Source organism: Chrysemys picta, chromosome 25, assembly GCF_011386835.1.
Source record: "Chrysemys picta bellii isolate R12L10 chromosome 25, ASM1138683v2, whole genome shotgun sequence".
Classification (NCBI taxonomy): Eukaryota; Metazoa; Chordata; order Testudines; family Emydidae; genus Chrysemys; species Chrysemys picta.
The window spans coordinates 8258842-8276952 of NC_088815.1; the positions used below are offsets into that span (position 1 = coordinate 8258842).

General features: G+C 46.2%; 1 protein-coding gene across 1 annotated transcript in view; it reads left to right on the forward strand.

Moving 5' to 3' along the window:
- Nucleotides 1–14569, forward strand: part of PIAS4 (protein inhibitor of activated STAT 4) — a 32077-nt gene extending 17508 nt beyond the window's left edge. Inside the window, exons 8-11 of the mRNA XM_008168852.4 lie at nt 2187–2260; nt 2477–2637; nt 8608–8738; nt 14201–14569. Of these exons, the coding sequence (XP_008167074.1) occupies nt 2187–2260; nt 2477–2637; nt 8608–8738; nt 14201–14409 (575 nt within the window). The 3' untranslated portion in view covers nt 14410–14569. The remainder of the gene's footprint in view (nt 1–2186; nt 2261–2476; nt 2638–8607; nt 8739–14200) is intronic.
- Nucleotides 14570–18111: the final 3542 nt, after the last annotated feature.

Sequence of the window (18111 nt, forward strand, 5' to 3'; positions counted from 1 at the left end):
TATAGAGAAGACTTATTACATTGCAACAGTTCAGCCAAACTCTAACCTCCATTTGTACAACTGTCTTTAGGGTTCTCTATGGGTCCAAATATACCTTTTGTACGTTGCCCCTCGTTCCCATCCCTGCCCAGGTGTGGTGCAGAGGGACATGCTGATCTCTTCCAACTCAACACTTTGGCACAATTGTGCCTAAATACCCAACGGTCCCATGTGATTGATGGACATCTGCAGAACCGTTGCATCTTTGCTTATGGCAATCTGAGCATAAGGGGAAGGAAAATGGTAACCAGCGAAGTGTTTGGCAATCATTGGTGGTTGTGAGGTTTATGTATCTAGCATATCTGAAGCAGCGGTTGTGGACTGCACTCCCATTTCCCCTAGCCGTTAGTGCTGTAAATAAAACCAGATCCTATCATTCCTCTTTGAGCCCAGTTTTTGTGAAACAGGACTGTGGGTAATCAGAGTAGAATGACTCTTCCTTTCAAAACTAGTGCTTACAATGTATCCCCTCAAAGTCTGGAAGCATCATGCAAATATTCTACGAACAGGATTTCCTGCCTTTACTGTTCACAAGCTTATTTTTGTCAACACCTCTAACTCCAGTGGGATAGTTTAATAAAAACCTTGGCTTCGTTTGGCTGGCAGAGGTGGATTACTTTTGTTAAATTCTTAACCCTGGAGTCCTCTTTCTTTTGTTTAGTTTCCCTGGGCATGTTATGAGCTAATGAGAAACACCATCACTTTGGCTTTATTTTTTGTGGGTATCTGAATCTGCCAGATCCAAGTATCTTGTAAACCCTGCTACGATAGATAGCTCACCAGTGCATTCTACAATAGTTTCGGATTCTGGTCACCTCTCTATTTCATTAACCACTAACGCTGCCCTTTAACTCCACTTGCTTACCAGGGCTGACTTATCTTCCTCTGCATATGTTTCTGTTGACCTCTAAGAGCACTTTCTGAAATCTGGTGCTTAGATGCCTAACTGTGGAGTTGAAAGCCAAAGTTTTGTCACCCATTTTAAAAACAAAATCTTGATGCTAGTTAACAGCTCCTAGGATATAGTTGTTCTCATTTCCCATGATCTCCTGGACTGGATGGAAAATGAATTTAACTTTTGCAGAATTTAATGCTTGGTTTTCTCATAAAACAATACTATACAACCCCACCAGCTGTTGTTTTAGTTGTAAAGCAACATCTCGGCATAGAGCTGTTTTTGTTTCAAAATGCATAAAGATTCTGTATCGAGTTGTGTTTTATGATGGTCTGAAACAGCCAAGGTAATGCACCCTTACCCAAAGATCCATGATGATGGAAATGTAATAAACCTGTATGAACAGCAGCGCTAGGGGCAGCTTTTGTAATGTTTATGGAGTGATTTGTTTAGGGACAGTATTCTGTGCTCGTTCAGCACCTGTTTAATTAAAAAGATGTCCCTCCAAAAGATGTAAATGGTTGTCTCCCTGTGGCCCCTGCAGTCACGTCGGCCCCCCACATCTCACCTGCCAGCTAGAGCATCAGCCTTGATTCTGTCTGCTGTCCCACCAGATTTTTACACGGGTGAGCTTCAGCAGAGACTGAACTCCCTACCACCTGTCCTAATGTGTCGATTCCTTCCAAATATGCCTATTCCCTCCTTGGAAAACGGCATTTTGGCCAGACCTCCTGCTTTGCATGCTCTCTGGCTTGACACAGCCTGCTGCAGTGTAGAAACTGGCCAGTATGCCCACAGCCCAGCTTGTTGGTCAGCTCCAGAGTTGCATCCCGTTGGGGTCTGGATAGAGCTAGTCTGTTCAGCTCAGATGAGACTAGGAAGGTCGGTTGGACTAGGAGTCCTGCTGCCTTGCTATCTCTTGGGCTTGCCCCATTATAGTGGTGTCACTCTGTATTGTACTATGATTTTTTTTTTAAGTGGGTGTGGCCCTATCTTGAATGCCAGGTACTTGTCCCGTATCTGCCCTGATGTTGCAGTGACGTGACCCACTACCATCTCCCACCCTGTACTCCATGGTTGACTGAGTCGCTTGCATATTGCGGAGAATTTACCGCATCCTCCCCTGGCATCAGCTTTTTTTTTTTTTTTCCCCATGTGACAATCGTGAAAGCTTACCTCTTGTACTACATGTTATTCCCAGGTTTAAAACGGGCTGCTTTAATTTTATCCCCTCTTGTCTTCCTGAATACAGTAAAAGAGAAATTGCGTTTGGATCCAGACAGCGAAATTGCTACTACAGGTGTTCGAGTCTCTCTCATCTGCCCGGTAAGTTGTTGCCCAGCAATCCAGGCTGTTAACATTAGCTCTCCTATTCATCTGTCCAAACCATCTTTACAGGATAATCATCTTTTTCACCAAAAACATCTAGAAGCAGTTTCTTGTGTATTGGCACAAGGCACCAGTATCCAATTTTGGAAGGGGAAGCATCTAGTGATACAATGGTGGGATGGGTCACCGGTCTGTCTGCTCTTGGTCCCGTAGCTGGTGAAGATGCGTCTGTCTGTCCCATGCCGGGCTGAGACCTGTGCCCACCTACAGTGCTTCGATGCAGTCTTCTACCTCCAGATGAATGAGAAGAAGCCCACTTGGATGTGTCCTGTGTGTGACAAACCAGCACCCTATGATCAGCTAATAATTGATGGGTGAGTTCACACACTCCTTCCTCTTCTGCCCCTTTGGTTATTCCTCCCCACCCTCTTCCACATTGGGCTCATGCTCTGGTTTTTAAGGCCTTCTAGCTGATCCACCTCCGTTTCAAAATTGTTTTTAAGTTTAAAATATATAATTGATCCTTGGGCATGTAAGAGACCCGCCTCCCCGTTACTGGTGGTAGTGGGTTTGTGTGAGACTCGGTCATTAGTCTTTTGCTCCTTGATTCTGTAGTTTCTCATCCGCTCGCTCTGAAACTCATACAACCGTCTTCATTTTTCATCTTGGTGACCGCAAAAGCTAGGCCGCTTTGCTCCTTTTCCATGCAGTGATTGTTGATTGTCATTTACACTCCCTAGAATAAAACTACTTTACACACTCCTGACCAGACAGGCTGCCTTCGGCATGCACTCTTCTCCCACTCCTTCGTTAAGGGCCTGATCCTGCAGTACCTCACAAGCACGTCATAAGTATGTGCCAACCATTAATCCAGGTGTCATTAGATGCAGAGCTAGCACATCTAAGATGGAGGTATGAATGCAGTTATAAACCAGTGCTCTGTGGGTACTTTTTTTTTTTTTTTGATACTCCACCTGCAAACTGTGCAAATAATATCTGTAGCGGTAGGCTGCAAACTCCTTAAAGTCCTTAGAAAAAGCTTTGCTGGCAATTTTTATATTATGAGTTCCTATAACAGGAACAAGACACGGGGTTGGAATCTCTCTAGGGGCATATTGAAGGTATTTTGGGCACCTTATTTATGAATACCCACACTTTCAAAGGTTTGGGGTTCTTGTAAGCTTAGCCATTGTTTCTACGAATATGTTCTTGAAATGATTTTATTTTTACTTTTGATTCTTTCGGTCTGGGTTCATCAAAGCAGCTTAGGGTTGTAGTCTTGCATTGTTCAGCACCAATCCAGGCTCTTCCCTGCCTGTAGATGGAGACAGTACAACAAAGATGCTTTTATAATGTTCTTCCATGAATAAAAGGAGCTTGTTGGTTCATGGTTCTAGTAGTATCTGCCTCCAATATCCTTACTTTGGTAGGTTCAAAGAACCTCAAGCTGTTAAGCATTGAATCATCTTTGTTATAATGTCACACTAGTTGTTTGTGCTGCTATCTGAGAGGAGCTTTTTGTGAGTAAGCTTTAGACTTTCAGATGGAAGGTCCTGTGTATTGTATCTCTAACAACATTATGTGGTCTGGCAGCACTCCCCAGTACTTACAAACAGCATAGTAAGTGCGCCAGTAGGATTCCAAAAAAGTATCTAAGGTTTGTAGAGGGCCCCGCTGAGCTCTGATCCAGCCAGTTGACTTTGGGTCACTTTGTTAAAACAGCATATGAAGGAGGCAGACCAGAGAACCAAGTCCAAGAGAGCATTATGGTCCACGTTGGGAGGCAGGAGGCCTGCATTTTGTTTCCCCCAATCTGGGGCAAGAATCTGAAGCCACAAATTTTAGGGAAGGTCCTTAAAGACTGGCCAGCCCCAAACCATCATCTTCTTTTAGCCTCTTGCGGAGACCGTGCGTTTAATATATCTGGAGGAGAGTTCTTTCATTCTGTCATCTTGTGCTGCCCAGTGTGTTCTTGTGGGTCCCAAACATTAGGGTGGCAACCCTAAAAGCCCATGCCTTCAGATTGTGACCCGTAGGGGGTTTCTATGCCCTTTGAAAAAACTTGATAAGAGAACAACTGGCCTGTGAGGGGGCATGTCCTACAGATGCAATATTCAGTGTTGGGGTCCACATACCATTACCAATACCTTTGGACTAGCAACAGCACCATAGACATTCTCAAACACGGTGGCCGTTTATACATCAGCCTGGAAGGGAGAAGGCTTCACAGTCTGTCTATACTTGGGCAACTGGCTGAGTCAAAGAGAGTCCTTAACCCTTAGCCTTGAAGATATTTAAGAATGTCAGCTGCTCAAAGATTAATGCTTGATAATAGACCAGCACCTTGGAGGTGATATGCTTCCATTGTGCATCTCAGAAGAAGGTTTGATACTGTGATATTGGAAGATCATATAAAGAAACATGGAGAGATGGAACTGAGTCTTATCAAGAGGATAGTCCTATCCAAGGAATGTCTGCCTCTTACCATTGAGGTATGGTCTCCATATGCAGAACCGGGACAAGAGTCCTCTACAGAACCACTGAACTAGCTAATCCAGCCATAGATGCCACCCTAAACAGGTTACAGACCTGACTAGGATCCCCAATAGCTCCAGGAACATGGGTTTTAGATGCTGATCACCTTAAAGGAGAGCTCAGTAAACTGCCTGCCTACTCTGCCAAGAGCAAAGGAAGGAACAAAGTGATGAATGCCGTTGTTTCCTATGTGAACAAGGCAGCACAGGAGTCAGGAAATGGCTAGGCAGCCTGACTATTTACTGAGCTTCAGTGTGGAAATTGCTGACAATTGTACAAGTGGCGATGGCAACAAGGTGCAGAGCTCCTGGTTTCTGGGAAACTAACTCCCCCCTCAGATATCTCAGACCTCCTAATGGGGATTCTCTCCAATATACTGATGGACCCAATCACAAGAGCGCAGATGAATTCTACAAAGGGCGGATGAGTGAGTATATGTGAACTTCAACCTCGGTTATATATTCCCATGGATTTAGTCATGCAGACAGTACTCAGGGCATCAAGAAATTCATAGTTACTGATCTTCTCTGGCTATTGTGACCTCCTCAGTCAGTCTGAAGTAACCTAGGCATAGATTACCTGTTCACTTTGCCCTGTGGCCAATACATAGGCTTGGAAGAACTTAATTTTTAACATTTACCAAGAAAAATCTAAAGTTACTGATATGCAAAGTAAGAAAAATGATGCTTGAGAACTTGTTACTTTGATTTAAAAATATTTACTTTGTATATTTTGACGTTTGTTTTAAGTCATAAAGATTTAACTTTTTGAATCTTAATGTCTGTCATTAAATAATTATTTGACCCCACCTAATTTCCTGAAACTGTGGAAAAGTTAAACAGATGAAAACAGAAGAAGGTGCTTAAATAGGCTTTGAGATTATCCATCCAAATTATTAAATTCTGCCAAGCCTACCAATGCATACGCCTGGGGGAATTTTGCATCACTGTGCATGTGCAGAATTCATGTCTCCTGCAGACTTCTTTGCTTCCCCGTAGAAAAATGACTTCTGATAGGAAAGCAAAGGAAAGCTGCAAGAGCGGTCATGCGCCCCTTCCTGACAGCACAGGCAGGTTGGCTCAGGTGCCCAGAGCAGCCGGTAGAGGTGTAAATCACCACCGGAAGGGGGGAGCTGGGCAGTCATGCAAGTGAGAGACACATGCTGTCTCTCTCACTTGCTATTGCAGCAAGCACAGAGTGGAGGAGCAGAGCTTCAGGGTGTTTCTGAGGAGGTAGGAATGGGGCAGGCTCTGTCCCCTCAGGCAGAGCAGAATGTAGCAGCCTACCTGCTTAATGAATTGTTCCCATTGTCTTTTGAATCCTCTCCCTCTCCCCCCTCCCCCCCCCCCGGTGTATAAAACAGATGTAAAAGTTTTAAGGCTCCTTCACATTGCCAGAAGGGTGTAAAGCAGTGCTTCTCAAAGCCAGTCCGCCGCTTGTTCAGGGAAAGCCCCTGGCAGTCCGGGCCAGTTTGTTTACCTGCCAATTCTGCAGGTTTGGCCGATTGCGGCTCCCACTGGCCTGGGGAAGCGGCACGGGCCGAGGGATGTGCAGGCCGCCCTTCCCGCAGCCCCCATTGGCCTGGAGCGGCGAACCGCGGCCAATGGGAGCTGCAATCAGCCGAACCTGCGGATGTGGCAGGTAAACAAACAGGCCCGGACCACCAGGGGCTTTCCCTGAACAAGCAGCGACCCGACTTTGAGAAGCACTCGTGTAAAGGACAGTATGGCCTTAGAAATGCTTATTGTGCTTTCGTGATTAGAACTGGTCTACATTTTTGGACTGAAAACCTTTCCTATCAAAATGTGCTCCATGAACTGTTTGCTACTGACCTTTCTGGAGATGGTCAGTAGCCAATGTAAATTGTGAGTTTGATTTCCCCAGCCCTCAGTTTCCTGTGATGTAACACTGAGCATGTGGCTTCATATATTTGTTGACTAATAACTAGAAATAAAGGGTCAAACTTAGCCACATTACTATTAGGCAAGGGGGTTTGGGGACTTCCTCCAATGCTCCCCATTCCTATGCTCCATCCATTGTATTGTAGTTTAAATAAACTACTGAAGTAATTGAAACCAGAGTGATTATATTGCATTATTTTGACAAATGCAGAATTTTAACATATTATGTTCAGAATTCCCTCAGGAGTAAATACAACAGGAATATCCATTTCGGTTTCTCATTTATAGCCTGGCTATGGAGGACTAAAGCGTAGGGAAGAAAGGGTGTTCTGGTAGTGCTACCTCCACTTGCAAAGCTTCCTTTTCTTTATTTTACAGCAGAAAACAGTGATGTAGAGAAGATGAACTCGAGCCAATCCAGGCCTTTGTCATTAATCTGGCATTTCTCTAGACAGCCGAACTTTGTACCTGTTCAGTTTTTGTAAAATTGGTAGTAATAGTCAGTCTTCAGGAGTAAACTAGAACGGACCATGTTGGAGTCTGATCTGGATGTTGTCCATTTCAGCAAGCAAAGGAACGCAACCTTTGTGTTGATCCGGTAAAGATCCAAGGAAGCTACTGAAGACCAAGCTAGTTGATGGATCTCATGTAAGCCTCCCTGAACCTTTTTACATCCTTAAAGTTCTATTTCTAGTATCCATTTTGCTAGGCTAGGAGACTAGAGCCGTCCAAGTCCTGTCGTGAATCAAATAGCAGATCCTACTCAATCGGGACAAAGCAGTGCTCAGAATATCGCCCTTCAAGGAAACTTCAGACTTTTACAAATCAAGTGTTGGTTCACCCTCGTACTGATAAAGGGAAAAACTCCACCGCCTAGGCGTGAGTGATGCTTTCTACAATCTGAATTCTAGATGGTCTGTTCCAATAACTATTAAACACCCTCATGAGGCCAGTGATGAGAAACACTTCAACAATAGTAAAGCAAATGCCCAACCTCTAAGGCACGATGAACCAGAGAGGTGGTCTCAATCTGGTTAGAGGTCCATCTCCTTGTGATTAGAGATGGGTAAGGTGGCCATCTGGATCTATGCCATCACTTTTGTATTTTCAACACCATGTGGGCTGGGCACAGAAGCGTTTTCTGATGCAGCCTCTAGCGGGAGGACATTGCATGCATTCTACTTCCCTGGAGATTTCATCACTAGCTTGGGAAGTCCAGCGTCTGGACTGATAAAGAGTAAGAAAAGAGGAAGGCTACACTTCCTACCTGACTTTCTTAATCTGGTGGATTACTCTGTCCTTTCATAATGTAATAAACTGAATGTGTGTGCAGAAGTCACCCAGTGTACTATAGATGTAGCATCGTAAGAATATTGTCTGGGCGGAAGCACAAGGGACTTGTCTATTGGCCTAACTTCACCCTTGCAGTGGGGGTGGGAACGTGTTCTACGGTCTTTAAAATTTCAGCCTTTGGGCTCTGATGGGCTACAGGAGGTAGGTCTTTTGCATCGTGTTCAAATGTGGTCTAATAACTGAGTTGCTATCTCGGCCCACTTCCTAGTGGAAAGTCTTCCTCAAAGAACGACCACCTGTCAGTAGTTGTCCTCTCCCACACCAGGGGCAGCATCAGCAGAGACCAAGGACTGAATTGAGCATGGAGGCTGCTCTCTGATTCATGGTTTAAGCCATGTCAGGATGGACTGGGGATGTTGGCACTGCCAGTACCTGGTGTGTGGGGAGGGGCGGGGGCGGAATAGGACTTGGGTGTAGCAGCTTTTCACTACCAAATTCCCTTCAAACATAAATTTTAGGGCCATTTAAGGTGAGGATCCATCTTCGCGTTCTGTCGTCAAAGGTGCTCTGCTGATTGCCTCCAGGCTAATAGATGGCATCTTCTTTCCTCTCCAGGCTGCTATCAAAAATATTGACGGAATGCGAGGATGCCGATGAAATAGAATACCTGGTGGATGGATCCTGGTGTCCAATCAAAGCTGAGAAAGAGAGAAGCTGCAGCCCTCAGTGTCCAATATTGGTACTAGGTGGGTGTGTAGTGAGTGGGGCTAATAATTTTAAATGCCCTGAAAGATGAACTGTAAAGAACATACACAAATCACTTGATACAAAATCGGGAAGCTGGGTCAGTGTGGGAGAGTTGTCCAACACCTTATGACCTCTGCTCAGAATACCGCTATAAGTCAGCTAATAGGTCCCCCTGTCTTTCTATACAAAAGAGTAAGTCGTATCAGAGATAGTAACTGCACAGTAAGGAGGGGATCATTCTGGTTGGGGTCCTCGAGCCCTTTGAATAGATCCCTAATGGTTTAGTTAGCGTTCAAATCAGTTGTTTAGCAAAACTGGGTTATCCCTTCAAAGTGGCATGGAACTAACATCTTTTATATATTCACTTATAGACTAACCCTGAAATGTTCTGCCTCCACTCATGGACCTTTCATTAGTGGTGTTTTTACCAACAAATCGGTCTGCATTGTTCTGTAACGTCTCTGACTGAAGCGGTCCCTTATTTTTGTGCAAATATTTCCTGAGCAAACCCTAATTCTTTGAGTGGCTGCAGATGTGTGTTCCATTCATGCGTGCACTTGTCCAAAGCACTGAAGCCAAAGAACTCTGCTTGGCAGTACCTGTTGGGGTGGTACTTGTGCCCGCTGGCTGCCATAGTCCCTACCATGGCTATATAAGGGAGGCAGCGCTCTGATCCCCCTCAGTTCCTTCCCGCCCGCGGCTTGAGTTGGCGCGTTCAGTGTGGTGTCTCACCTCATGTTCTCTATCGTAGGGCTTATTGTGGGGGGGGGGGGGGGGAAACAAGAAATAGTTGAGTAGTACCTTAGGATTTAATGCAGTGTAGTTAGTTTTTAGCCAGGTGTGACACCTTCCCTGAGTTTTAAGCATTGTCCACCATGTGGAGTAGCTATCCCTACCAGTGGACCCCTCCACCCCCCACACTCCATGTTTGTTGTGCCTTGGGGAAGGGCACATTAAGGAAAGATGCTCCATCTGTAAGTTCAAGAAGAGAATGCAGGTGGTTAGAGCCTTGCACTTAAATTAGCACCTACTAGAGCAGAACATGAGGCCTGCTTCAGCAGCGGGGACTGCCACAGATCATCAGGCCCCTCAGAGAGCACCTGAGCTGGTATGGGCTGCGACTCCACAGTCATACTTGGATTCCTCGCCCAGGAGCAACCGTGATTGTTCTCCTTCCTTTGGTAATCTGAGGAAAAGCTCTCACAAAACGGACTGGAACCACTCCAGAACTTGGAGAGATTCCTCCTCCCTTTCTAAGAGAATGTAGACCAGCACCCGTGAGTCTTTCAGTATGTGGGATAGAGGTGGACTGTCAACCCACTCTGCAGTACCAATGTGAAACCAGTTAGAGACTGTACAGTCAACTCTGGTACCGCCTGTGGGGCATCCATTGAGTCCAGTCCCAACAGTGTTGTCGTCATGGATGGTTTTCCATATTGGCAGTGTATTGGGCAGCAGTGGATTTGCTGTGCCTTTCTGTTCCTGACTCACCACTTGTTCAGGAGCATTTTACAGTGGTGGCTTAGTATTCGATGTCCTTGGCACCACTGGGACTGGCTGCAGACTGTTGTTGGCTCTGTCTGCAGCACCTCGTACCCAGGGGGCAGGGTTGCAGTTGGCTTCCTGGTCCTGTACCGAGGGGTTTGCCAGTGCAGATGCTATCTTCGGTACCGACAATGCTTGCAGCGCAGTCTAACTCTGGGTCTGGGATCAACTCTGGTTTTGGTACCAATGCCGGCTTCAATACGGAGTGGGTTGCCTTTATCAGGACTGTAAGTGCCATGTCTTGCAGTTGATGCAAGGCCTTTACTGGCTTTCATCTGGAGTGGCTACAGCCCAGCAATATCGTCTGCATTGATACTTCCAGCTGTTATCCTACCTTGCTAGGCTGCAAGAGTTTCTTCAGAAAAGGGCATAAATCACAGAGGAGACCTGGTTCTAATTTTAACCAACCAGCCCATCCTCCTCCTCCTCCATCTTTGGGCAGGTAGAGTCTTTGACTTGCATATCGAGAGCAGCTTACCAGTTGTGACCGTCTCAACTAGATGTCCCTTCGGGGATGGGCTGTCTCACTTCTGCAGTGCATGGGAAGCAATAACTACGGACAGATGGGTCCTAAGAACTGTGGGGTCAGGTTATGCCATCCAACTTCTGTCCATTTTCTCCTTTCCACATCTTTAACCCCATCCGTTTTCAGGGACTCATCTCCCGAGCCGCTGCTGCTGCTTCAGCAGGTCCAGACTCTGTGCTCTGGGAGCTGTAGAGAAGGTGGTTCCTTTGAATCAGGGAAAGGGATTCTGCTCCTGGTACTTCCTGATTCCCTATGTCCAAGGGAGGCTTGAGACCTATCCTCAGTCTCCATGGTCTCACCGATTACATCAAATGCATAAAAGTCCACATGGTTACCCTGGCTACTATTCTTCTCACTTTGGATCACGCCGTCTGGTTTGCTGCTCTCAATCTTCAGGATGCCTGCTTCCATGGGGTGATTTTTTTCCCCAGACCACAGAAAGTTTCCTAGTCATCAATCAACATTATCAGTACGCTGGTCTCTACTTTGGCCTGTCATCAGCCCCATGTGTCTTTAGTGAATGTATGATGATGGTTGTAATGGCTTATCCCCAGTGGAGGGGAATTCATGTCCTCCCGTACCAAGACAATTGGGTAGTGAGGGGCAGATCCAAAGAATAAGTCCTCAGTCCTCTCCAGTTCACACGGTACCTCTTTGATCAACTGGGGTTGATTTTGAACACAGCAAAGTAGACATTGATTTTTATGAGGACCTTATTAGACTCTATGAACTTGAGGGCCTTTCTCCCATGTCAGTGATTGCAAACAATGACACCTTTGTGCCTCTGGGCCTCTAATCTCAGCCTTTGACCATGGTCCACGTATACCTGAAGTTACTAGATCATATGGCCCCGTGCACTTATGTGGTCCAGCATGTGAGATTGCATCTTAGACCAACTTCAACCATGACTGAATAGGACAATCACCCGAGTTGCCACCAGAGATACTGGGCTCGCTACAGTGGTGGGCTGAACAGAACAATGCATGTCAGGTTCCCTTTGCCTGTCCTCTACTGACCAGGACTCCAGTCAATGATGCCTCCATAATAGCGCATCTACGGACATTAAAGGTTCATGATTTGTGGTCAGAGACGGAAGCGTCTTTTCATATTAGTATACTGGAGCTTCAAGCCACTTATGATGATTGTCCTGCCTTTTGGGATCAGATCAGGGGAGCATACCACTGGGAGCATACCACCACAATGGTTCATTTGAACAACCAGAGAGGAGCCCGTTCCAACCAGCTTTGCCAGGACCCAATAGCGTTCTGGTACTTTTTTGCATCAAAGACATCACGCTTTACAGCCTCACGCTTACCGACCTCACAAAACCAGTTGGCCAACCATCTCAGCAGGACTTTCTCCAAGAACCACAGGTGGTCTCTGAAAAGCAGCATGGTGAGGCTCATCCTCAGGGAATGAGGCATCCCTTCAGTAAACCTGTTTGCAACAAAGGACAGTAAAAATGCCGTCAGTTTTGTTGTTGATCTCAGTCCAAGATCTTTAACCAATGCCTTCCCTTTGAATTGGGGATCAGCCCTGATGTACGCCTTTCCCCCTATTCCTCTTATCTCTCAGGTTATCCTCAAACTCTGAAGTTGGACCTTGCCAAACTGATACTTATTGTGCCAGCTTGGTCAAGACAAGGTTGGATCTCTAACCTTCTCAATCTGTCTGTCCAGCCTCCCAGATCTCTTCATCTCTTTCCTGACTCAGCACCATGGCCAAGTTACATATCCTACGCTGAGCGATCTATACTTCACAGTATGAATGGTTAGATGAAGAGGAAAGGCAGTATTCGGAAGCAGTTTGGAGGGGCCTACTTAATAGTAGAAAATCATCTACTAGGACCACCAATTTAGCCAAGTAAGTTTTCCCCATTTGGTCAACATCTAGGGGAATTCAGCTGATTTTCGCTCATGCTTAGGATGCTTTGGGATTACTTGTTACATCTGAAGTCTTCCCGTCTGCCTCTTAACTTGTTGGCAGCAATCTCGGCATTCCATTCTCCAGTCCAGGGGAAGTCAGTTTTCTCAGACTCCATGACCGTGAGATTTCTGAAAGGTATTGTCCGTCTGTTTGCACCTGTGAAGGAAATGGTCCCGTTGTGAGACCTTAATACTGTACAGGCGACCCTCATGTGTCCTCCGTTTGAGCCGCTACCAGCTTGCTCTTGGTCTCTTTTTCTTTCCCAGAAGACCGCCTTTCTTATTGCTATAACATCCACAAGAAGAGTCCGCGAACTGCAGGTCCTAATGGCAGGGCTTCCTCCTACACAGTTCTTCAAAGAAAGTGTCCTTCCGGCCACATCTGAAGTTTTTTATCCAAAGTGATTTTCACAGTTTCACCATAAGCAGGTTATTTAGTTACCCTGTATCCTTTACTAAGCCACACTCCGGTGATCCGTGTCTTCATACCTTCAATGGGAGGCGATGCTTTGCATTTTATGTGCAAAGGACTAAACCACTTCAATCATTGCATCGGCTTTGTCTTTTATGCGGATCAGATGAAAGGACATCTGGTCTCAACACGCACAATTTCCAGGTGGGAGAACTTCAAGCATGATGACAGCTTATGAAGTAGCCCAAGTGACATCTGTCATTTCTCAACAATGTTTCGATATGGGACACATGCAGGGCTGCTGCATGGTCTTCCATACGTACTTTTACTAAACAGAATGCTGTTGCGGTGGCATCTAGGTCAGGTGCAAACTTAGGGAAGGCATTTCTGTAGTCATTGTATGGGTAGATTCAAGCAGTACTAGTAGGAAGTAGGGCTTGGAGAGTCATCTGAGTGAAATATACATCTGCAGCCACTGAAAGAAAAGATGGTTATTTACCTGTAACTGTTCTTGGAGATGTGGGTGCAGACCTATATTCTGCAACCTGCCCTCTGTCATGTCTGAATCAGAGTCTCCAGTCTTGGATTCTGGTTGCAAAGAACTGAGGGGGGTCAGGGATGAGCGACCCATATGTAGCTATGGGGAGAGGCTTTGGGGGCCAGAGGGCATGAGCACTGCCCCGATGGGTACTGCTAAGCAAAGTTCTCTGGTTATGTGCACATGTGAGTGGAATATGCATCTGCACCCACATTTCAAAGAGCAACCGTTACAGTACAGGTAAGTAACCAACTTCCTTCCAGGGTGTATGGGCCTTCCGGGGCATCTCAGGAAGTATTCCCTTACCCCACTGGTCTTTTAAATAGATGGATTTCCATACGCAGCCTCCTTAGAAGGAATGTTTTATCTGCCCCTTCTCAAAATACTGTTCAGATATGCAAGGAGGCTGCATTCCTCTGGGATTTGCTGTGATGATGATGATGATGGTGAAAGAGCTGTCGAGGAGTGTTAGTAGGGAAGTTTTGTAGATGTTCTAATGAAGCCTTTCTTCCCAGGTTCTTCCGACGTGAACGGGCTGTTGCCCACTCCCAATGGTAATGGAGAGAACGGCAAGGCCACCGCCGACGTTGTGGATTTAACACTGGACAGTTCATCCTCCGAGGAAGAGGAGGAGGAAGACGACGAAGACGACGACGACGACGATGATGGACCCCAACCGAAACGACGCTGCTCTTACGAGAAAGGTCTGGTTTCTGCCTGCTGACTGCGGAAGCAGCTCTGAATCTCAGAATGGACAGACTTGAATACTCTGGTGCTTACTAAACTGGAGAGGAGGGGAATTTCTCCTTCGCCTCACTTCCCTTCCTCCCTGGTCTCCTTTGGACGTTCCTCTTCCAAGTTAACCATTAAAACGAAAAATAAAACCCTTGAGCTGCTTCTTGGTTGGAAAACTGCCCCACTAAACAGCCTGACCCGAGCTCTGCCAGCTGAACCTGACCCGGAGTCCGAAGTAAGGAAAGTGTCTTAAGCCAGGCAGCTGGGATCCAGACCTTAACTGACCTCGGGTGCCATTCAGCATTAGTGTGAATCGCTGGAGTTCCCCTGCAAACCTACAGGATGGCTAACTCCAGTGCCTCTCCAAAGCTGTGTGCATTTTTATTGTCTTGTTAAATAACCATTCCTGATTATCTAAAGTTTTGCTGGACATGTGAATGGGTGGGTTAGGGTGGGAAAGAGAGGGACTTGGGGTGGGGGGGAGGAGGTTTATATATCCCAGCAAGGTTAGAGGGTTTTTTTAGGGGTGGGGGAAGGAATGAAAGGAGAGACTTGAGATTGGAATCGCACTGTTCTAGTTAGGAGCTCCAGCAGCTCTGCACCTCATGTAAAGAGACACATTTTGAATCCTTTTAATCTAATCTGAAGATAATGTAGAAATTGTGCGTAGTGAATCATTTTTAGTTGAGCAGAAGCCATGGGGAGGGCGGGGAGGGCTTGAACCACAAATCTGTTGTATTTTTGAAGTGCAATAACTTGGTGTTTTTGAAGACGCAAAGGGCTGTGCATTCCCTTTTGTAAAGAAGGCTTTGTCTTGGGAATCTGTGCCAGGGGCCTGCAGGACAGCTGACGCCCATCAACTGGACATGTGGCATTGTGTAGGCGTGAGGTGGGGTGGAGGGGATGTATGGCCTTCAAGAAAATGCCAGGTGGGGAAATCTCAGTTTCTAGTCAACTACCTCGGTAACTCCAATTCAGGTTTATTTCAGTCATGAAACAGTGCAAAGCCCATCACTGGTACTGCTGACCGCATTAATGTCATGGTGTTTGGAGACTTAGCCAAGGGCTAAGTGGAGCACGGCGACCATGTATTAATGGCCTCTGGACTTTTCCACTTCTGTTAAGACTTTGGTCCCAGACCCAAAGCGACTGCTAAGCTCTTAACGGCAAAACGATGCTTTTGAGTTTCCAAATGGTAACCTTTTTCCTTTGTCTTGTAAAGATTTTTTGGTAACTAAATTGCCTACACAGCTCTGCCTGTTCCTAGTTAAAAGCCTCTGAAGTCTGCATCACTTTGGACCTTGCCGACTTTCTTGTCTGTGGATGAGGATAACCTTTAGAAGGAAGTTGGCATGTTGACTTTGCCCCTTGAGCATATACAAGGGAAGGGTGGAACTCAAAGTAACTGCCCTTAGTAATGCAACGGACCACCCCACCAGCTGAGCAGAGATGCTCCAACCAAGGCCAGGCGTGTAGCTTCCAGTCATGCTGTGTGTAGACTTCCCAGCTACTGGCAAAGGACATTCTCTCATTTCCAGCCCCACCACCCCGTCTGCTCGCACTTGTACTCTCTAACTATCCGTGAAAGTACAGACGCATGGGCAGCATGGACCCTATTTCATCTCCTATAATTTCCTCTCCCCCTAAAGCTTGGACCTGGAGGAAAGGAGGCAGCTACGTTAAACCACAGAACCAAAGTGATGGTGCTTTCCAAAGCACTTCTGATGCATTTAAGAAAAAGTGATGCATGTAAAATACCCCATCAACTTAAAAGCCATCAAGTTCCACTAGAACTCTTTTTAAATACCCTTTTAAGGACCTACTCTAAGGCCTGTAGGAAGAGAGCAGAATATTCTCCCATAGATGCTATTGAGCAGAAAGCTAGACCCTGGCTTTCGGCGCCTTCCCTCTCCAAACCCTCACTGAGACTCGTAGCCCGATGTACGGATAGAGCTTTCTCCAGCGAGGCATGCTGTCCCTTAGATTAGTCTGCTTCAAGAAATCCCAGGCCCGGCGGTGGTGGGTTATCGTGCTCTGCGTCCTCTGATGAGAGCGAGAGCTGATCCCCTTGGCCCACACAGGCGTGTTTGAAGGGAAAGGCCCTTCCTGCAAATCTGTATTCGGCCCAGTAAACGGAAGTGGAGGCAGGTGGAAAATGTTTCTGCCTTTTCTCCCCTCCCTCCCCCCTAAATGAACATGTGCAAAGCTGACTGTGGCCGGGGCACGTCAGGCTGAGAGGGTGGCGGGGCGATTATCAAGAAGCCGCTCTGGCGTTTCCTCAGCAGCAGCACCAGCCTGTGAAAACAACATGGCGAAGGAATTACCTAGTCCCTCTTCCCCTCCCCCCACCCCACCCCCCAAGAGCAATTGAGGGGATGAGGGACGGGAGGGAAAGAGGCAACCCTGGAATCTCGTTCACTCTTCCACCATTTTAGTTCCTTTCCCACAGAAAAACCTTTATTTGTATGGAAGACTTTTTTTTTTTTCTTTTTTCTTTTTGCAAATAAGCAATATGTTTTCAGGTTGAAACCAATAAATAAATAAAAAAAAAAAACTTGGTAGAGCTCAAATTGTTTTACTGTATAAAGTTTTGCGGCTTGCATCCCCAGCTGCCCGGTAGTGTTAGAGTCCAGGTTTTTTTTTTTTTTTTTTTGAATATTTGTATCCTAATTTAATTGTTTTTAAATTTTCCAGGCCAAGCCACTGTTTGGAGACATCATGCTTCTGTTACTGCTTTCTGTTTGAGTTGGCCAGCTCCTCCTGTACATGGTTTTTTTCCTTATATCCTGTTTTTTTTCTTTTTTGTAAAGAAGAGGAAAAGAACAAAACAAAATTATTTTTCTTTCCCTCAGTACACATTCTTCAACGTTCAGAATTCTAGTGTTTTTGTTAAATAAAAAGAGAGATTTACATTTAATTCCCAGCTTGTCCTTTTCCATTGTGTACTTTGGGGTCTCCCTCTTCTGACTGAAGGCAGGTCTACACCACAGCTGTACCATTGGAGTGCCATAATATGGACTCTGCCTACATTGACGGAAGAGCATTTTCCGTTGATGTTGTTAATCCACCTCTTTGAGAGTGAAAGAATTCTTCTGCTGACCTAACTGCGCCTCCACCCCGGGTGAGGTCGACCTTCTGATGTCGCACCGAGCGAGACGTGTCTCCCAGCACTGAGCAACACAGCTAGGTCAAGCTAATTTTTAAGCGTAGAGCAGGCGGGAGAGATGGTGGATTCTTCATTGTGTGGGGTCAAGATTGGGAGCCCGATGCTTTGTTACCCAGCGTTGTCAATTACACCAGGGGGAAGTGGGCGTGAATGTTACTATGGTGACTTACTAGGACTTTTAAACTCAGTGAGACGTACAGGGCAAGGGAGAATCTGGTGCTCCAGATGTCTAAAGGAGATGGTCTGGCGCCACTGTACGTAGGGCTTCATGCAGGAGTCACGGGATGGGATTCTCTGGCCAGTATCATGTAGGTGGCCAGGCTAGATGATCATAATGGTCATCCTGGCCCTTAATCTGTGACTCTCCAGTGGAAGATGGCAGAGCCAGGCGGGCTGAATGGAGAAGATATAACATTGCAGTTCTTATGCTGTAACTTTGGGTTAGTAACTCGTTAGTGACGTGGCTGACTCCAGATATGGTTTGTGGCAACACATAACCGTAGTAGCTTACCACATGCAGCCTAA